The sequence below is a fragment of the Miniopterus schreibersii genome (assembly GCF_964146895.1).
Source record: "Miniopterus schreibersii genome assembly, chromosome: 8".
Taxonomy (NCBI): domain Eukaryota; kingdom Metazoa; phylum Chordata; class Mammalia; order Chiroptera; family Miniopteridae; genus Miniopterus; species Miniopterus schreibersii.
The window spans coordinates 22,491,500-22,514,154 of record NC_138109.1 but is presented as its reverse complement, the minus strand read 5'-3'; the positions used below and the strand labels follow the sequence as shown (position 1 = coordinate 22,514,154).

Below are 22,655 nucleotides of genomic sequence, written 5' to 3'. Positions count from 1 at the left end.
GATGGATATTCAGGTTGTTTCCACTTTTGAGCTATTATGAATAATGCTGCCATGAGCATCTGTGTACAAGTTTTGTATAGATGTACATTTTCATTTCTATTAGATACGTACTTAGTGGAATTGCTGGGTCACGTAGCAACTCCATCTTTAACTTTTTGAGGAACCACCAAATTGTTTTCCAAAGCAGTTGAGCTATTTTACATTCCCACCAGCAATGTATGAGAGTTCCAATTTCTCCACATCCTCCAAGTGTCTTTTTGATTATAGTAACCATTCTAATCAGTATGAAGTGGTATCTCATTGTGCCTTTGATTTGCATTTTCCTAATGACTAATGATATTGAGCATCTTTTCATGTGCTTATTTACTGGCCATTTATATATTTTATTTGGAGAAATGTTTATACAAATTTTTTGTCCATTTTCCCATTCTGTGGGGTGTTTTTTCACTTTTTAAAAAAAAGATTTTTAACTGATTTTTAGAGAGAGAGGAAGGGAGAGGGGAGAAAGAGAGAAACACCAATATGAGAGCCGAACATCGTTCAGCTGCCTCCTGCACTGCCCCCTACTGGGGACGGAGCCTACAACCCTTCAGTGCACTGGACAACGCCCAACCAACTGAGCCACACTGGCCAGGGCTCTTTTCACTTTTTTAATAGTGTCCTTTGAATCAAGCACAAAAGTTTTTAATTTTGATCAAGTCCAGTTTATCTATTTTTTTCTTTTCATCACTTGTGCTTTTGATGTCATATTTAAGAAATCACTGCTTAATCCAAGGTCACAAAGACTTATCCCTAAGTTTTATTCTAAGCGTGTGTCCTCCAGTTTTGTTCTTCTTTTTCAACATTATTTTGCAATAATCTTGAAAAAGGTTATTATGGGTCCCTTGCGTTTCTATATGAATTTTAGGATCAGCTTGTCACTTTCTACCAAAAAGGGGGGGGGGGATTTGATAAGGATGGCATTGAATCTGTAGATCAATTGGGGTAGTATTGCCCTGTTAACAATATTAAGTCTTCCAATTCATGAACATATAAAATAAAAGGCAATCTGAGCCACTGTTTTCTGATACTCTGAAACAAAAATACTCAAATTTCCTTATGTTCTATCAAATACTTAGCACACTGGAAACACTAGATTTTGAGAACCTTCCCAAAAAGAAGTAATATGCTAAAAGATACTGATTATAAAACCACAAAGTGTCTTTCATATTGCAAAGCAACACGTTATGCTTTTTAACAAGTTTCCAAAACAACTGAGCACTCTAAGACCTAAGACCTAAAGGCTGAGTCAAGCATAACTACAGCTGAAAGGAACAGCAAAGGCCCTGTGATCTGCCAGGCCCACTGGCCTTGGCTTATTCCACTTTAGTAAAGGAAAAGGGATGGAATAACCACGATCCATTTCTCTACCACAAGTGCCTCAAATAAAGCAAAATAAAAAGTGTTCAGAAATTATCTTACATCTTCCTCCATATAAATTGGCCACAAATAATTCCTGAGAGAAATAAATCTTTGCATCAGTACCAAAGTAGGGAACCAGAAATTTTATGTAAAATGGACTTCTTTGTAACAATCTGTTTGGAAGAGGAGAAGCAGTAATAGTAAGTCTTAATGCTGCATTTCTATAACACACTTCGCTTAAATTTGTTTCTCTCAGTGGCTGGGGGCGATAGTGGTGGAGACTCTGGGGGTGCTAAAGGCCCTCCTAGCTCTCCTTTGGGCTGCTACAACACAACACTTACTAGATTGGAATAAAGGCAAAGCATAGGGTAACTTTATACTATAATATATAAATTAAACATTAACATTATGTAGTTAAGTAGGCAAAAAGCCAACCGAAGGCCCTCTAAAGCCTAACATCAACTCTGACCTCTTCTATCACACAGCAAAGCTCCCACTTTTTTTTATCCTCACCCAAGTATATGCTTACTGATTTTAGAGAGGGAGAGATGAGAGATGAGAGATGAGAGATGAGAGATGAGAGATGAGAGAGGGAGGGGCGAGGGGCGGAGATCGATGTGAGAAACACGGATCTGTTGCTTCCCATACCAGGGATTAACTCTGCAGCCTAGGCATGTACTCCGACTGGAAATCGAACCTTCAACCTTTTGGTGTATAAGACAACACTCCAACCAACTGAGCCACCCAGCCAGGGCAGAAAGCTCCCACTTTCAAACATAAGTAAATGCCTACTATGTGGTGCCAGCAATGATCTTTGCTTACCTAGTTCTAATTATCTCTAATTCCTACTCTTTCAGGTAGAAATTATCACCCTCATTTTACAGAAGAGGAAACTGAGATTTGCAGAGCTTATGTAACTTGCCCAAGATCACACAACTCATAAGTAGCGGAGCTGTGATTCAAATCCAGGCATCTTCAATTCCTTATGTGATGTTTTTCCTACTACGTCCAATGGCTTTTCAAATATCCCGAATCTCATATCCATGCTTCATACCCCACGACCTTCAAGGAACACAAGACACAGAAGGGCAGCTAAGTCCCACTCCAACTTTGTTCTGAGTGGAACTGGTTTTCCTAGACCAATTAAAGCAACATGGGGTAGGGAGGAAACAGGCAGAGGTGGAGGTAGGGAGAGAGGAAGAGAGAAGGAGGGAGGGGTGAGGCGGAGAGGGAGAGTGGGAGAAGACAGAGGAGAGGGGGAGGGGAGGTGGGAGAGAGAAGCAGAGAGAAATATGAGTAAAGACAAGATGGACATCAGTAAAGAAGTGTGGGGGGGAGTTCACCTTGCAGCTAAAAATGAACCTGAATAAAAGCAGGCAACCTTGGCCAACAAAGATAAGATGACTTTGGTCAAAACTACAAACTTTTTTTCTTCATGATTTCCATTTCTCCCCTGCAAACAGAAGTTAAAATATCACTTAATCACTGTTTAATCATTCTCCACAAGTTCACTGTGGTTTAACTCCTTATGTTCTGACAGCCTCCAGCATGCTTCTAGAAAACCCTGGAAGGGAACTAAAGAGACCATCAAGAGATGGCTAAAACTGAAAAGAAAGCAGAAGGAAACTTCCAATAAGCGTAAGAAGCCAAAACCACTTTACCAAGCCGGAAGTTTTAAATTAAGCTCACAGTCCACCTGTTCCTTCAGCTTTCCAATCTGACACCTGATTCATGCCATGGCCAGGCTTATGAAGGGATTCCATGAGTGAGCTGCCAGACCAGAATTTCACTCCTGAGAGTCAGGGCTTTAACACTGCTGGAATGTGCCTGGTAAAGACGTGGGGGTGTCTGGACAGCTGAAAGCCTCCACGAGGGAATTCAGTAAGGACAACTGCTTTCCCTCAACCCGAGGTTATGAATTTAAAAATAAGTCTCAGTGACCCTCATTGCATTAGGAATCATTTGGGAAAGAATGTTGCTGATCCAGCAACTATTTGCCCCAACAGAGTGAATCAGAAAAAAGGAAAAAGAGAGAAATGTGTTTACCACCCCTCTCAAGGAATCTGATAGGACAAAAAGATGAGGGAAGCCCTAGACCGTTTTGCTCAGTGGTTAGAGCATTGGCCTGCGGACTGAAGGGTCCAGGGTTGGATTCCGGCCAAGGGGCTAAGGGTACGTAACTCGGTTGCAGGCTCAACCTCCCCACCCTTCACCCAATAGGGGCACTCATAGGAGGCAACCAATCAATGTGGCTCTCTCACATTGATGTTTCCCTCCCTCTTCCTACCCCCCCCCCCCCCCCCCCCCCCCCCCCCCCGCTCTCACTCTTGTCCACTCCCTCTGAAAAGCAGTGGAAAAAATATCCTTGGGTAAAAAAAAAAGGAGGGAAATCCTAAATTAGCTTCCCTAAGAGTGAAGGCTTATAAACCTCTGTGTACTTGTATGTGACATGTATTTTCAGATTTCAGGAAGGATGTTAACACATGTGCAGCATCTGTGAGGTACTAAGATTATGCTCAGTACGTAAAGTATTTTTAAAAGGAAAAACGATAGTGTAAACTAAAGCAGTGCACTGCAGGCCACTGTGCTATGCCTGCCTTAGTGGGGACAGGGAAACAACCATGGGGCCTCATGTTCCTCTCCCGGAATTTGTAATAATGGTTTCCCTGACAGCCTAGATACTGCGGAAATCCCCTTCTCAGTGATCCCATTTCTCAACTTGATTAAAATAACTACCACCCATATTCTTGGAAACTGCCATTTTCCTTATTCAATTGAGAGCTTTATCACCATGGCAATGCAGCTTTTCTTTGGAACTAAATAGCTACAGGATTTCAGCATTATTCTCACCCAAATGATTCTTAAGACTTGAAGGTCACTGGGAACAGCCTAAGGGCACTTCAGAAGACAGTGGCTCTCCCCATTCACTACAGGTGCTGATAGAGACAACAAAGTAAACAGTGCATACCTCGGAACTGAGATGTTTCCAAAGTCACCTCATGGAGCTGACTCTCAAAGGTTATATTATCAATGCCAATTAGAAACTGGGTACGGTGCTTGCAGTCCTACCTTCCTCTACACACACAAACACCCCTACCACCTCCATGCCCCCCCTCTCTGTTAGTGGAATGACTCCTAAACCCCACCTCTAGTGTTCCCTTCTTGTACAGTATAATGATGGCAGCCAGGGCCTGATGTGGTTATTTGTACATTAGCCATCAATCTTGAAAACTCTTATATAAGAAACCCTGTTAGGCAACCCAACACCTGAGGCTCCACAAGTCAATTATGGTAGTTACTGAAGTTTTGTTTTATTGGAGGGTTTTAGTTGTTCATTTTTCTGGGCTTTGTTTTATGTTTTTTCTAAGCGAAAAAAAACCCCACATATGGCTAAAAATAACCCATTTTCCTTCCTTAGGATTGAGAAAGCAAGGACTACAGCTTTGACTTTTATTACAGTGTGAAGTTTTAAACCCACAAAAGCTGAAAGAGCCAGACAACACTTAAGGGACAGTTTGGGCAGGGTAGCTAAGACTAGAAAAACTGTATGCCCCTCCCAGCCAGAAGCTCGTACTGCCTCAATATCTGAAAACACCTACTGCATAAACTTCTCCCAAGCCTGAAGAATTCTGTGATTTAAATGCAGCAAGGGCTATCCTCTGCAAATCATTTTTCTTATTTATTTTTTTCTGATAGCCCCCACTGCTCGAAAGAAATAGTAAAAAGAGGGAGGGAGGAAGGGAGAAAGAGAAATTACCCAGTTTAATGCTTACCAGAGGCTCCTAGAAGGAAGAAGACTGGGAAGAAAAGAGAGGAAAAGGTATAAAGAACCCATGTTTTTCCCAGCTGCCCTTTTCAGTAAATACAAATGGGCCCCTGAGACCCTGGGGAAAACCCCAACGTGGCCTACTTGAGGACCAAACTATATTCAGTGCCTTGTATTTTGGAATTTTTCCAAGATTTCAATGAACAGCAACTCCATCTCCTCCAGGTCTGTGACAAATCAGAACAAGAGAAATTACACCCTCACTGAGGTTGAAAGCAGGCATCAGGTTTTACACTCCCAACACCTAGACCTGTGCCTTGCAAAGACTGGAATTCATCAAATGTTTGTTGACCTTGACTACCCTTCTGTGTTCCAACTGATTCCCTACATAAAGTCTCACCCTCCTAGAACTGTAGACCACCCATCTTCCTTGTCTCAAACCTCCAGGCCAGTGACAGTAAATCCCAGTCCTGCAAGTCATAACACAGCTCTAAATTTCTAGACTATCCCAAGGGATGCCACATAATTCTCAAATATATCTTTGAAACAGAACTAATTTTAACCCTCTTGAAGTTCATATTGTCTAGCATTTTTGTTAAGAAAAGAAAGTGACGTCAAATTAAACAAAAGAAAATAAGTCACAATTCCCCTGAGGTGGGGGGAGGCAGTTAAAAGGTCTTACAAAGGACTGCTCCTATTCAAGGCTTCAAAGGCAAGCCTGGTGACTCAAGGCACTCAACTTAGAAGTCAGGAACCTGGGCCATGGTTTCAGCTTGTCAATAACCAGCGGTTTGACTTGGAGAAAGTGTCTGTCCTTTGGCCTCTCTGGGTGGGCTCTTCCTCATGTATCTCTTTATGCTACTGTGAATTTGAGGTTCATCCCAGAACCAACTAAACATCTAGAGCTAAACTAGTGATGCTTAGTAGGTATAACAAAAATTTATTTGTAAGTGGCCCAGCATCCTCAGAAATTTTCTACAGAAAAATGACCTAAAGGGGGAAGAAAATGAAAAATAAAGAACTTTCTATACAAGGGATAAGAAGCAAAAGTTAGTAGAGGACCTGAGAGGAGGAAAGTGAAAGCTATGACTCCAAATTTATTTATTTATTTATTTTTTTAAATATATCTTTATTGATTTCAGAGAAAGGAAAGGAGAGGGAGAGAGAGAGAGATAGAAACATCAATGATGAGAGAGTCATTGATTGAGCCCGCAACCCAGGCATGTGCCCTGACCGGGAATCGAACCCCAACCGCCTAGATGCCAGGTCAACGCTCAACCGCTGAGCCACACCTGGCCGGGCTATGACTCCAAATTTAAATGAAGAATATTAGAGGCCTTCCCCTCCCACTCACTCTCTCTCCCAATCATCCTTTTGAGAATCCTGAACACTAAAAATAATTAAGAAACGCAAGAGGAAAACACAAACAAGGATTCTGGACAAGAGAAAAATTGCTGAGAGCTATAAAACAGGTTTAGTAGAAGAAAATGAGATTTACAAAATGGAAGACATAAGAAAAACAGAAAGCAAAAAAGAAAAATACAGGAGAATCACAACACACTTGCATTAACCATACAAACTTAAACAAAAAGAAACAATTTAAACATGTGCAGAGGTTTACTCACAACTGCTCTCAAAGTTTTATGCCAAGGTGAGGTATGTATCAGGGTGAATAGGAGATGAAGGGACCTGAATCTGAGATGTCAGCAAGTCTCAGCTCCCATGCACCTCTCACAATGTGGGTATCTTAAATTCTGAATATGATTCTAATGTTTGAGAATACTTTTTTTTTCTCACATAAAATGAATTCATATAAAGTAAATTATAAGCCAACTATACACAAAACCATGTTTATATACTTTGATTGATGAGTCACAAGATATTTTTAAGGATATACATATATATATTTTTAAAATATATATCTTTATTGATTTAAGAGAGAGGGAGAGAGAGAAAGATAGAAACATCAATGATGAGTGAGTCATTGATCGGTTGCCTCCTGCACACCCCCTACTGGGGATCAAGCCCACAACCCAGGCACATGCCCTGACCAGGAATCGAACTGCTGTCTCCTGGATCCTAGGTTGATGCTCAACCACTGAGCCACGCCCGGCAAAGCTAAGGATATTTTTTAAGGATTATTTGGGATTTTCACTTTATGTGCTGACTTTAGTACTAAACTTCCTACAAAAGGTAAGATGAGACTTCACCTTGCAGGGCGGGGGCAGGGGTGTGTGTGTGCAGACAAGGAAATCCTTCCTAAAAACTACAGACAATATAGAAAAGGGCAAGAGACAACTTAAATTTCTATGTCCCTTCCTTAGCCACCCCCAGCAACTTGGGAAAGTAGGTGGCAGCTTCTAAAAGAGCAACATGGGCTTAGGGCAGGTCATTCAGCAGGTCTCTTATTATGGCCAGAGAAATGCAGTGGCAAGGCACTTGCTCAGAACCTGCATTAATGATACACCCAGACCTGGTACTAAAGTCACTAAGACTAGACCAGCCCTTGGGATGTCCCCTTTCTCTACTGAGATGCCTCGTGTCTCTCACTACTGTACAACTGGAGGACCAGGGGCCCCTCCTCTATAGCTTGGTTCAGGCTCTCCTGGGGTGCAAGAAACCTCACTGCCCTCAGACAAAGACCAAGAAAGTAGATGAATGACTTCCTGTAGTCATGACCCACTCCCACCCACAAATAGGAACTGCTTTGCCAAAGAGTAATAGTTTCAACTGAGACACCAAGCCTCTAAGATGTGTCCACATAGAGAATAAACCTGTCCCTTTGCCTCTGACAGATAAAACAAACATGCCTGACAAAGGCCTGACTCTGCCAGCCCTAGAAAGTCACATCTGAAATTAGTAATCAGGAAAATAAAGCTACACTCAACACTTGCCATAGATAGTAGTAGTACTATTTACTGAAATAATAGTTGATGTTTACTGAGTACTTAATATGTTCCAGGCACTGTTTAAGTACTTTCTAGATATTATTAAGTCATTCAATCCTCATTACACCTCTATGAAAATGGCACTATTATAATCCTCATTTTCTAGCTGAGAAACTCTGGCCTAAAGAGAAAGGTTAAGGAACTTGCCGAAAATCACAATAAGAGGTAGAGCAGGGTTCAAGGTCAGATCAGCCCCACAGGTCCCTTGGGAACTACTGTTTGGATGATTTCTTAAAACACAGAAAGAAATGCTAGCAAAAGCAGTCACTAAAAATTGGACAGATTTTTGTTGTTTCTTTTTTTCATCTCTGCATAAATGGCTGGCAAAGCATGACCAAGTCTCTCCTAGTTCTATTTTGCTCTTTTCTTCCCCCAAACCCCTCGAACACGGCACCTTCAGAGGCTCTGAAGTCTTCCCACAGCAGCTTAAGGAAAAGAAAAAAAATGAGAAGAAGGCCTTTAATCAAAAGCGCTTTTCTTCTGGCAAACAAAAGCCCTTGGTATTTCCACAGACAGACTAGTTATTCTTAACCCTAACCAAAGATTCTTTGGCAGAGAAAGAAATATGAAAATGTTAGGCTTGTGGGAATGGCTTATGCTTTAGGCTTTTGTGTCCCACTCAGTAAAGCCAGCCCACTGAAACACAAACACAGTGGCCCCTCAGGAACTCTAGGGCAATTCAGTTAACTCCAGGGTCTAGGAAGAGAGAGCGCAGAGCCCCTATTCCTGTTGGTCTAACTCCTTTCTTTCCTACCCACTCACTGAGTGTTCAAGAGTTTTTCAAGTACACTAGGAAAAGTACCTCTGAAGATATAGACACATAACAGATCAAATTCTGACAGTGAAAGAAAAGCAACAAGTGGTAGGTAGCACAGGGCAGAGACCAAGCCTGGGGGGTGGGGGTGGGGTTGGAGGTGGAGCATTCTCACTAGACTCTGCTTCTCACCCCAAATCAACAATTCAGTTTCAGCACTGTGCTAAGTAAACTGTTAAGATCTGGTGATTGTTTCAGGGGCTTTCTCCACTCAACACTGGTTTCAGAGGTATAGTGTGGTACCGAATGGCCGTAAGTGGTTGATATTTTCCCTGCAGGGTAGAGGGAAATTAAGACTACTTTATATAATAACTCAGTAAGAGGGAAAAAGGAGGAGCGATAGTCTCTCAGAAGACAAGCAGGCCCCAGAAGCACTAATCCCAGATATATCTGGGCTAACCTCAGAATCTGTGATAGCCCATCCTTTGCATGCACACAGTAGCATTACTATTGCTACCCAGTCAACAGCAGCCTCACCTTGCTGCCTTGCCCAGGATATTATGAACAAAACCACTATGAGAACACAGGCCCAATGGCACATCTCCTAGCAGCCAGGTCTCTGTCACAGTGGGGAACAAGGCATCTCAGCGAGGCTTTCAAATCCCTTGGAGTGAGCAGCCCAAATTAATGTGTGATTACTGTCTATAATGGTACCAAACCTTGAGGTATTAAACCATGAGGTAATAAAGCCCCATGTGGCTCAGGATTCTGAATCATCTCTGATTATTCTGGAATTAGGTCCTACTTGCTCTCAGGTAGTATCAAAGGCCAATAGAGGAAAAGGCTCAATTGCTGGCAAGTTTCAAATGTCTGGCATATAGTAGGCTCTCGCATATTTGTTGAATGAATAAATGAATAAAACATTTAATCTTCAACTGCCATAATCAGTGCCTTCCTACACCCAAGTGGGTAGAGGGAGTGTCAGAGAAGTCTACACGATAGAAAGAAAAACTTTTCTTTTCCCTGCCATTCCCTGGCAATCAAGCTCTTCTGTTGCAAAATATAATGCTCCCTTCTATATAAAATGCATTACTCGACTGTTCTCCCACAGAGCTGGATAACAGGCCACACTATCCTAATCAAGGACAATGGTTCTTCTGCAGCTGGTGTGCGACATACAGAGTCCTCTGAAAGATGGCAGGGCATCTGCCATTAGTAGGGAGATGTCCATTGCCGCAGTTTTTATAACAGCAACAACTTGAAAACAACTCAAATATTCAACAAAAGAATGGCTGAGTGAAGCCATTATCGACATTACAACTTAACTTGTAATGACTAGGGAAACACTAAAAAAATCCTTATAACATCACATGAAAAAGGCATGCAAACATATTTGTACATGCTAAGTGAAAGAAGCCAGACACAAAAGGCCACATGTAATATTACTCCAATTATATTAAATTCTACAATAGGCAAGTTAGAAAGCAGATTAGTGGTTGCCAGGGGCTGGGGGAGGGGAGGGAGAGTGACTGCTTAATGGGTTGGGATTTCCATTTGGGGTTATGAAAAAATTCTGAAACTGGATAGTTGTGATGATTGCACAACACTGTATAGGTACTTAATGTCAATGAATTGTACACTTTAAAATGGTTACAATGGTAACTGTTATGTATGTGTATTTTAAGACAATAAAAAAAAATGGACTGGAAAAATAACGTATATAAACCAGGTTACAATTATGTAAAAGTAAACATGGACCAGAAGGAACACAGACAAGTCCCAACATCTGTTAAATTAAAATGGGACTTCATTGATGTTGAACAATAAATAAAAATCAGGAAAGGAAAATAAAATGCCAGAAGCATACAGCCACAATCACAGGCCTGCAAATACGTGCCTACCAAGTGGGGGACAAGTTACATAGCTCACCAGGCGCCAGAACAGCAGGTGTGTGTGCTATGGGGTGAGGGAGAGAGGTCTCAGGCCCTCCTCAGCCCAGTCCTCTCTAATCCCCCTTAAAACACTCCCTAGAGCAGAGAAACCATCTGTTTCAACAAAGCCTAGAGGCTACAAACATATTAACTCTTTCACTGCTGACTTCCTACAGATGGGCTTCACCCAGTATTAAGTTCTTTTAATTTTTAAAATATCTCTAAATGTTAGAATATAAGCTCTATAAGAGAAGAGACTTGGCCTATTCTCTGGCATATTTCTAATACCTTGAATAAATTTATATCAGTGGACACTCAATAAATGATTTGCTGAATTAATCCATTAAATACATTTTCCCTACAATAGCTGTTTAACTTATACCTTATTTTCTAAATTCTCCCTCTTCTTGTCATTTGTCCTCACTTAAGAGTCGGACCTGGTTTCCTCAAATTCAATCAACCACTATTTTACTGCTTAAGTACAATATAACTAATCTCCTCACTGTGGGTTTATTGCTGAATCCCAGGGTCTAGCACAGTACACATGGTAGATGATCATACATATTTGTCAAATGAAAGAATTAATCACCTTGGTGACCATACCTTATAAGTGCTCAGTAATGAGCACTTAAACTTGGCTAGATATGAGCCAGGTACTGTGAGTTATAGAAATATAACGTCCATAAAAAAGCTTACAATTTTAGCCCTAGCCTGTGTGGCTCAGTAGTCAGGGTGTTGGCCATGAACTGAAGGGTCCCGGGTTCGATTCTGACCAAAGGCATGTACCTTGGTTGCAGGCTTGATCCCCAGCCCCAGTCCAGGTGCAGGTGGGAAGCAACCAATCAATGTGTCTCTCTCACATCGATGTTTCTCCCTCTCCCTCTCTATCCCTTCCACTCTCTCTGAAAAGCAATGGAAAAAATATCCTTGGGTAAGGATTTAAAAAACAACAACCTTAAAATTTTAATATGGAGACAAAACTAGAATGTGGGAAAGTGATTCATCAACGTGGACAATGATAATCAAAGAAGTCTTCATGGAGAAGAAAGGCCTGAAGTGAGGCTAAGGAAACAGATAGATTCCAGTTAAGTATAAAGAACAAGGGCATTCTGGGTAAAGAGAACTGCACCAGAGGAGAGACTGAATGGAGCACTTCAAAGCTCAATGAGGAGATGAATCTGTCTAGAGCTAAAGCTGTGTTCTAGGTAATTATGTGAGATGAGACTGGATAACTGGAGAGGAGGTCACAGCATAATAGATGTTTCTTACTTTTGGTAATAGAAAACACTAAGAAGTAGCTGGTAGTGTTAACTAAAGGGAGAGACAGGACACAACAAACAAAATATGAGCCAGTTGTAGTAATTCATGCGTGAGGTGATGAGTGACTGGCCTCGAGTCATAGCAAAGGGAGTGAGGAGGAAAGGGCAAATTTAAGACAAATTCTGAAGAAACAAAAGAACTCGGTGACAGATTGAAAATGGGGTTGATGAAGAGAAGAGTCAAAGATGTCTCCAGGGTTTCTGATCTCAGAGACTGGAAGAATGTGAGCACAACTGTCAAAAATGGGGAATAAGGGAGGAAAGCCAAGTCTAAGCTTGGTTTTGAAAATACTGAGTCTGTGGTGATGTCCAAGTATAGCTGTCCTGTAGGCAGCTGAAAAAAGAAACTAGAAATTAAGAGATTTTTATACCTACAATGGAATATTATTCAGCCTTAAAAAAGAAGGAAATCCTGTCACATGCTACAACATGATGAACTTTGAGGACATTATGTTAAGTGGAATAAGCCAGCCACTGAAGGACAAATACTTTGTGATTCCACTTATATGAGGTAGTTAAAGCAGTTAAACTCATAGAAGCAGAAAGTAGAATGGTGGCTGCCAGGAGCTAGAGAAAGGGGAAAATGGGAAGTTGCTGTTCAATTAGTACAGAGATTCAGTCATGAAAGATGAAAAGGTTCTAGCGATCTGCTGACAAAAAACCTGCATATAGTTGACAATACTGTACCATACGTGTAAAAGTTCACTAAGAGGGTAGATTTCATGTTGTATGTATATTTTTTTAACCACAATTTAAAAACACCTAAAATACTGAGAGATTTTAAGTAGAAGACAGATGCATAAGTTTGCAATTTAAAAGAAAAGCTGAAGCCAGGAGAACTGGCTAGAGAAAGAAAAGAAAGTTGGGAGTAGCATAACAATAATGCCAGCTATGTTTGTACCATGAGTTTATGTGCCAGCACTGTGTCAGGAGCTTTACTGATGTCACTCCCTTTAATCCTTATAATTTTATGTGAGAGATATTATTATCCCATTTTATAGAAAACTGAAGCTTAGAGAAAGTGGGTAGCTTGCCCCAAATAATGTAGACACTTGGATTTCAACCCAAGCCAGCCAGGATTCAAAGCCTGTGTTATTCCCACCTCATCATATTGCCTCACCCCTCACGAAACTATCAGAGTTAGAGTCAGAAGAAGGAAAAGACCCAGCAAAGGCAGACAACCAGAAATTCCCTCATTAATGCTAAAGGAAGAGAATATTTTAAATAGGCAGGGATCTGCCATGGCTGGGTGGCTCAGTTGGTTGAAGAGTCCTCCCATGCACCGGAAGGTCTCAGGTTGGATCCCAGGTCAGGGTGCATATGGGAGGCAACAGATCAATGTCTCTCTCACACATCGATGTTTCTCTCTCTCTTCCTCTCCCTCTCCCTCTCCCTCTCATAATTTTTTTAAAAAATTAAATAGGCAGGGATGTTACCACAGTGTCAAACACCAACACTCCGAATCTATTTGTAAAGAGTCATATAAAGATGGAGCCTTGGGCCAAGAACTGCAGCACAGAGAATTTCAAAGAAACAGAAGCCCTAATCAGAGCTAAATGGGCTTCTTCTCTCCTTATCACTGACAGACACCTGGGACTGCTAGTCACTGGCTACTCCACAGGCCTCCCGCTGAAGCGAATCATCTGACCAGTCCCAGGAAATACCAATCCAAACACAAAGCACTGTACAACACAAGGTCAGGTTGAACTTGAGCTGTGGGGGAACCTGGATCTCCACTCCAGCTATAGTTCAACATAAACTCTGTTTCTAAAACCAAACTTCTTTTAGGAAGATTTCATATGCCTGCTCTCTTTACTTCTCTCATCCTAGACAAACTAAAATCAGGTGTACATACTTACTGATTTAGACACAGCCCCACTTCTCTGTAAGTGACCTTCCATACTGCTGCCAGAGTTACACTTCCCCCACCTGATAGTTTGTCATTCCTCTGCCTTAAAAACATCTAGTGTCCTCCAACGCCTACATTATCCCTTAGCCCTTATAACAAAGACTCAACGTTCCATTCCACTCCTCTCTCACCTAAACAACTACCTGCTCTCCTCGCTTCCTGCTCCCTGCTTCTCATTCTTCTCCAGGGGATACAGAGACTTTCATGAGTCTATTCCTTCACATGCGTCGTCTTCCCAGAATACCTTTCTCCCTTCTTAAGTGGCAAACTCCTACCAGCTTCAAGATTCCGCTCACATACCAATTCCACTGTGAAGTGTTCCCAATCACCTACCATGTTGCTCCTAGAAATCACTCCACCTCTGTTCTCATGGCATTTTGTTTTTATTTCTATAATGGCACCTGCCATGAATATTATATATACTGAATATTATATATATATGTATACACACACACACACACATATGTATATATGTATATGTGTGTGTGTCTATATACACACACAAATATGTGTGTGTGTGTGTCTGTGTGTGCATTTCAAGGATGGGGCTGTCATTAATCTATGCAGTCCCTATGCCTTTTACAGGGTGTGGCATACAGAAGATTCCCAATGAAAGGAAGGAAGGAAACAGATACAGTAACTTCCAGTAAAAGATACAAGAAACATAGAACATTATCAAGGAGTGGAGTAGTTAGTTGATAACAAATTGTAAAAAGTGATCTTCCCAATCAAAGGATTTCAAGATACATCAAACCAGAAAGTCTAAGAGGTTTCTGCCACTCCACAATGAGCAAAATATACTGTTTAGCAAGTGGTCTTTATTCAGAGGCACCATCTCCACAACTGCTGTAATGAGTAACATACACAGTTAGGATTACTAGCCTGGGGTTTCTCCAGAAGTGTAGCAAAATGAAACTGCGGCAAAATATGCAGACAAGAGCCTTAACCTCTCAATAATAATGACTACTTCAAAAAACCATACAAGACCAAGGATGGAGAAAAAGTGATTATTTATACTTTGTTAGCCATACAGGCTCATTCTTTAAGAAAAGATAGTGTAACACTCACCTCCAGTTAACAAAAAACACAGAACTACTTCCACACATTTGCTAGTCCAGAGTGCTAACCATTACACCATGGAACCCCATATTCCCCCACACATTTCAAACCAGCAGCAATAGAGGCCAACCCCAGCATGAACTTGTGCTGATGTCCCTCTCTTGCCCAATGACACACAGTAAGACTAAAAAGTATACAATTAAGAAGAGGATAAACTTTAACAGTACAAAACTGTCAAGCATCCAAACAAGTACAGGATTTATTGAGGGTCTATAGGTAGGTACCCAGTGCTGTTAAAGGTGTTGACAGGTCTCACCCCAAAAGCACGCAGACTCCCAAATTCCTTACAGTGGAGAGAATCGCCCCATTGTGATAGGTTTGCTTAAGGGCTCTGGGAATAGGAGGAGTAGACAGTTCTCACTATGAAAGACGCAATCCTGTTGGTGACTCAAGCCACTTTCCACTATCCTGGTTGCTGTAGAAACATTCCTGTTAACCCCACACACACCCCACATCCCGCACACAAAGTCCCATACTTGGGCCTCCTTCTCTCTGGCCTCAAGCTAATCTCCAAACACCCACAGTCTATCATCATCTATAAAATCCCACATTGTCTGCTCCAGGATGTCAACTCCTAGTCAGAAACAAGACTGTACACTCATCAAGTCTATAATTTGACTCTAAGGCTGTCAATCCCAAATACAAAAAGCTGATTTGCACTTGACTGCAATATGCTGATTTAAACATATAGTACCATCTCCACTTCCTCCAGAGGCAGACACCTACCCATAAGCAAGGGTGAAGACACAGTAGAGTTTGTCACTCTATTATATCAGATTATGCTGGCCCAATTTACTAGCTAGGGGCTAACTCAGTAACAGCAGGAAAAGAAAAGGAGAATCTCACCCTCATACCAAGCTGGGGTTCCAATGCAGGATTTTTAAACAGCATTGATTGATTAGGTCATTCTTTGTACAGCAGTTTCCTGATCAACACTGATGGATCTCTCCCGATACAAGAGGAAAGGGTACTAGGGTTGGAAGGATCAAGGAAGTCATTTAAATGTCTGGAGCTTCAGGGAGAAAAGCTTCAGAGTAAAACAGTGCTGTGCTGTGATGATGACATGTGGGAGCTGCTGACTAAGTGAAAGAGACACCTGGCACCTATCCCATGATGAAATTAACCGGATAATAAAACAACATCTGAACCAGCTCGCCACTAAGCCTGAAGATAGTGCTGTTCCTAGACAGCAAGGGGCCAAGCGCTATCAGAGAGGTATTCATAGTGTTACAGGTACCCTCAGTAGCTTTTAAAAGTGAAATAAAGTTAAAAACCAACATCCAGAGCTTTGAATGTATGTATTAAGACCAGTAATTCCATTTCTAGAAATTTATCCTAAAAAGATAATCAGACATGCGCAGGAATTTTTATTTACAAGGCTGTTTGTTCATTGTACTATTATAGCAGTGAAAAATTATAAATGTACATATCCCCCAACTGGGGAATGTTAAATAAATGATCTGTCTTTCTATCTGAGGAAATGCCATACAGCTGCTAAGGAATTATGTTGTAGCCCTGGCCAGGTAGCTCAGTTGGTTAGAGTGCTGACCTGATACACCAAGGCTGTGGGTTCTATCCCCATCAGGGCACATACAAGCAGCAACCAATGACTGCATAAATAAGCGGAACAACAAATCAATGTTTCTCTCTCTCTCTAAAATAATTAAAAAAAAATAAATTATGTTTTACACAAATAGTCAAAGGCATAAATATACTCACAAAATAAAGAACAAGATAATTACATTATAATAACAAATATATAAAAACACATTTTACATATATATATATATATGGATAGAAAAGACTAGATAGAAGGAAGTACAAGGAAATATTACCATAGCAATCTGTGGGTTGTAAGTTTTTGGTGGTTTTTGGTTTTCCATGCTTTCTATAAGGACAAAATATTGCATCTATTTTTATTTAATGGCAGGGGTGAGGAAACCTAAGTTTTTTCTCTAAGGTTCTTTATTAGGCACACTGAAGAAGGAAAAAAAGCCCCCCCAAAAAAGGGCTACTCTTCGAGGGGCACATGTTGGAGTGTGAGGGCTTGTCCTGCTTGGCCAGACTTAGCAATAAAGAGCAGGCTTCTAGACTGGCCGACTAAGTGGCTGTCGAAAGTAAAGCTATACAATAATGAGAAAGATGATTTGACAAACACAATGAGTGTGTGCCTTCTCATTAGTCACTTGCTCACTTATTCAACAACGTTGCCACTGCCCAAAATATATCTGGAACCCCTCATTTGAAACTGCTTACAGACCAAAAGTACCAACTTTCCAATGTTTTCAAGAGCAGTACATTTCCATTATTTGAGATTGGATTTAATGTTTCAAAACAGCCAGTTTGGGATAATATCATTTTCTGACCAAAAATTAGGTATGATGATAAAATGACTGTGGAGTTTCTTATGGGAGTCATAATCTGGCACTGAAGAGAAAAACCACAAAAGGGGGTTTTATAAATTTATACAGCACAGGCACCATTCTCAGTATTTTTTTAACCTCCTCTGGTGACTATGGAAGGACATTTGAATACATGAGTTTAGTTCAATTCAATTCTTCCAATGTTTCTCTTATGCTTAATATGTGCCAGGCACATTCTAGATCAGGAATAAATGAGACACAGTTCCCACCTTTACCAACTGTATAGCTAACATCTCCAGGACTCTCACTCTCTGCCAGATTTATATTTACTATCTCATTTAATCCTCACAACATATGGTGAAGTAAATTCTATCATCCCTATTTTACAAATGAGAAAACTGAGGCTTACAGAAGTTACAGAAAACTTGGCCCAAGAAGTAAAGACTAGCAGGAAAATCAAATGTGTAATAAAATAACTATAACATAATGTGATATGCTCTAAAATTAGTATGTTTAAAGTGTTATGGCAACGCAGATGAGTACAAGAGAATAATTCTTCCTAAATATGCAAAAAAAATCCAAAAGCCCCACAAACCTATGGGTGGGAGTGAGACTGAGTTAGGCACTAAAAAGGATGAATAGAAGTTTGGTACAGGAGAAAAGGGTAATGGTTATTCTAGGTAAAGGGAACAGGAGAACATATGCAAATTTGTTATTTAAAAAATAAGTCATTATCTCACAGATTTATCAAGAATTTTTCTTATCAAAGGCTAGGAAACCACTTTCTCATAACTCTACCTCACCTACCTCTCTCTGCCTCCCTAATTAATCCACAACTACAAGTCACAGCACAGGCCTGGGCTCTGCCAAAAGGCAGGACTTAGGCCAATAGTTCAACCTGTCATACCCACAGAAGAGGTCCATTTGGGCAGAAATCATTCAATGGCTATGGTTTTTGGCAGGTTTAAGAAATAAAAGTTAAAGCTTCCAGAAGCAGCAGCAGCAACAGGATACACTGCACTGCAATCCTGGCATCAAAGCATCAAAGAGTCACAGGAAACTGAGGACAAGAACTTCAAAAGACTTCTACAATGTCTATTCTCCTCTGGGCTCCCTTCGGTAATTACCGACTAGATGGAGGAATGGCTGCAAGCTGACCCATGTCAAGAAAAGCAAAGTCAGTGACTGAATGGAGAGGGGAGCCAATTACCTCTTTCTGTCAGCCTTTCTGGAATACACAAAGATACAGGTGAAATGAAGGGAAGTAGTATTCACCATATTCAGAGGACACAGTTGGTGAAATCAACAAGAGAGTTTGACAAAGACAATGGTTTGTATGTAATTGTCTGCCTGGCAGCCCAGGGCAGAATACTTGTCTAAGACCTATCTCAACATTCCAGAAATGATTATAGAGACTAAACCAAAACAACTACATGCCCTCTTTCCAGGAACTCTCCCACCTGGAAAAGATCAGGTTCTGGAGAGAAGAAAGTTAATCGAATGCTTTCTTTTTGGGTGAACATGACAAAGAGCTGCATATTATATATATGTTACACATTTTATGCCATAAAGACTATTATACAGTGTATGTAAGTGAATGAAGGATTAGAAAACAGGACACACAGCTCAAGGAGCCTAGTGTGGATTAAAAAGATCTACTGCCCTCAGTCCAAAGCACCATACACTACTCTCCCTCAGAGAGGAAGGTGCCCAAGTGTGTTGTATACATACACTTGTCAGACATGGGTATTTTTTCCTAATTCTTATGGTCCCCAGCATCAGACAGCAGCACAATATAGCCATCTAGGCTGCTATACTCCCAGGCACTATCATCTCCTTAGCAGAACAGACGAACCCTGTTCTAAAGCCAGCCAAGCCTTGGGTATACCACTGTAAACTATCTATGTTATGGGAGAATTATAAGAGCTACATGAATTAATACACATAAAGTGTAATTAGAACAGTGCCTTGTCCATACTAACATTTGCTGAGTGCTTATCGTATTATTAATATCACTAATGCTGCTGTCTTTCAGTCTCCTACGCCAAACATGTGGATGGGTGACTAGGCTACTGCTCCCCAGTCACAAGTAACCTGATCCAGTTCATCCTGGACCAAAGCAGGCACAGGACTCACTGTGATTCAAAGTAGTCTCTGGGAGGAACAAAGAAAGAATAGGTAGAACTAACATTTGGTGAATTCTGACCACATATCAGACACTAAACTAAGTGTATATATCCTCTTGTTTAATGCCTATAGCAGTAAATGCTTCTGAGTTATTTTAGAGGCACAGAACCAAAATAACATGGCAGAGAGCACCAGTGTCTGGGATAGGAAGAATGAAGTGGAAGCTGCTCCTGCTGTGGTCTTTTCTCTTCTCTGATTTCAACCCCATATGGGACACTCCCCATGATAGTACATCTGAGCTGTTATTCATTCCTAGTAAAGACAGGGCAAAAAAAGAGGGGGGGGGAATCTTTATAGGTAGGCTGAGAAAACAAATGATTGCCAAGCTCGTGTCAATATACCCTCTTCCAAAAGCAGAAATAACCTTTTGTAGGGTGCAATTTCAAGCCTCTGCACCTCTGACAGGATCAAATCAAGAGTTATTTGGTTCCATTAGCCCCACCAAGAATGTCAGGGGAGTTAAAGAAAACTAAGGACCAAAACAACTCCCATTTAGGGAATAAAAAAGGATTCCTTCCTCCATGGATGTTTTATGGGAGGCATATACGGAAGACCCCGCCATCAGGCATACCTGCTCTTTGTTCCTAAAGCACATACAGCAGAGGAGGACATAGTTATGAGTGGTGTGGTCTCCTGAGAACCTCAGGAATCTACTTGGGTCACTGCTAAACCTGATCCACACAGGCTGTGGCCATCCTAGTGTGGTTAACTGCTCATCTAAACCCTGACACAAAGGGGAAATCAAAAGGAAAAGTTATATCCCCCAATCCTATGGACAAGTAAATCTCCTATAGTTTCCATCTAACCTATATCCCCCAACAAGGCCCAAGAACTGGGAGAGTCACTGAGAAGCACCACTGGTTTCTGTCCCCTATCTCCCATCTCTACCCCATGAGTCTGGATAAAGAAGTTCAGACTCTCTACCCTCCCAAAACTTCTTTTGACAGGGAAGCAACAGTTAATTTTGCACATTCTTGATAGGACCTGTCTGATGCATGATGAGCTTACAGAGCCCTGAACCTAAAAGGGGTTGGCTTCAGCTGTCAGAAGTTCTGAAAAAAATGTTTCTAGAGCATGGGGCGAGAAAAGGAAAGAGAAGATAGAGATCAACAGAACAATACTTGATAATTGCACATCCCTCTGTAGCATACAAAGCTCTTCATATATATGAGCTCTTAGAAATAGTTCATCAACAGACAATGAAAGAAACTGAAGTATCTACAGAACCCGGGAGGATGGGAGTCGAGATCTCCTGTCAGTCCCCTCAACCAAGGAGAAGCCCACTTCACCCCTTTCCTCTCTCTACCTTCCCATACTCTCTCCACACCCCATGGTTACTCTGAGTCTAGAATCCTGATCGCTAATGAAAGAAGGATGGCTTGAGCATCTTCCTAAGCAGATGGAAATAAAACCACCTATTAATTAGAGAAGGAGAAATAAAAAAGTTTCATTAATTTTCCTCCTTAATAGCCAAAAAGAGTCCTGCCTCATCACATCTGAGAGCATTTTCTCACCTATGGTGAGTGAGAATTTGCCAACCATGCAAAGCAAACACTAAATAAATTATATTTATTAAATATCAGTTTAATTAAAAGTTACCTCCTTTGCCCGGCTGGGCGTGGCTCAGCAACTGAGCATTGACCTAGGATCCAGGAGATCGAGGTTTGATTCCCGGTCAGGGCACATGCCCAGGTTGTGGGCTCGATCCCCAGTCGGGGGTGTGCAGGAGGCAGCTGATCAATGACTCTCTCACCACTGATGTTTCTATCTCTCTCTCCCTCTCCCTTCCTCTCTCTGAAATCAATAAAGATATATTTTTAAAACAAATTTTTTAAAAAAAGTTATCTCCTTTAAAGTCACTGATTTACCCTTTACAATGGCATCCCTGGCCTATCAATCTACACACACACCCCCCCAACCACTCCTGACTCTATGTTTTCTCCAGATGGGACTCTGACTCACTGTAGACACAGGCAAGTGGAAACCTGGCCCAAGAAACCTAGCTACACCTAGGTGAGGCTACAGTGCCCAATGGCAAGAGCCCTCCACCCACATTGCCCAGGAAGTGCCCTGAGCTCTGCTGAGCTCAAGACAGCAGGGGAAATTTATTCATTGCCCCTTAAAGCAAGAGAACGGACTTCAGCTGAAGTAGCTGAGAAGATCCCCTCCTACCTACATACCCACAGTCATATTTACAAACTCTATCCTTTCTATGTATTATCTAAACACAAAAAAATATATATGGCCAGCTCAGAGTAAAAGGGCTTTCTAAGCCCCTAAGGGATTGATGGAAAGTAAAGACCCCATACAACACACACCACAGTAAGTGTTCACACAGTCAGCAAAGACAAAAGGCGGGGAGTCGGACGGCATGTAATACCTCTAAGGTTGTTGAGTCCCTCCAGGAACTTCTGGTACTTGTAAGCATTCATGGCCTGGCCCAGCTGTGTTGGTTCAGTGGCTGGAAGTAGGCACCATGGCGCAGTGACAGCTGAGGAGAGAGTGCTAACTGACTGATCTCTCCAACTGCGTTTCCTAGCCCCCAAGAACTGGACTTTGACCACATTTACAAGTGACGTCACCAGAGAAGCCTCCTTACATTACAGCCCTTTGTGCGCCCTCATTTGTTACAGTGAGCGGAAATACCTCCCCAGGAGAGGCCAGCCCCTCCTTTGTGCAAATAAGATAAGAGACCACAACAGCCCCTGCCGATCATCTGCCACTTCATCTGCCACCTTCTCTCTAGACCCCAGCTCAGGCTCCACTGGGATTACTGCTCCTCTGGTTTAAAAGCTAGGGAGAGAGGCTTAAATGCTTTTCAGGACACCAGTTAGAGGCTCATCTAACATTTGAGAACGAAACCTTTAAAGGGCCACACTCACCACAAGAATGTCACCACAACAGGAGCTCTTAGGTAAATATCACATGGCAATGGGACAGGTTTTACAAAATAAACAA

At 41.5% G+C, this 22,655-nt stretch overlaps 1 protein-coding gene across 4 annotated transcripts in view; it reads right to left on the bottom strand.

Annotated features, from left to right (window-relative positions):
- MACF1 (microtubule actin crosslinking factor 1) overlaps positions 1 to 22,655 on the bottom strand; it is a 305,107-nt gene that overhangs the window by 224,388 nt on the left and 58,064 nt on the right. Inside the window, exon 1 of one of the 4 annotated variants that reach the window (XM_081144946.1) lies at positions 22,078 to 22,242. The exons of the other annotated variants lie outside the window; for them this stretch is intronic. Within the exon in view, the coding sequence (XP_081001072.1) occupies positions 22,078 to 22,129 (52 nt within the window). The 5' untranslated portion in view covers positions 22,130 to 22,242. Of the gene's footprint in view, positions 1 to 22,077; positions 22,243 to 22,655 lie in introns of those variants that run through there. 4 annotated transcript variants of the gene reach the window in all.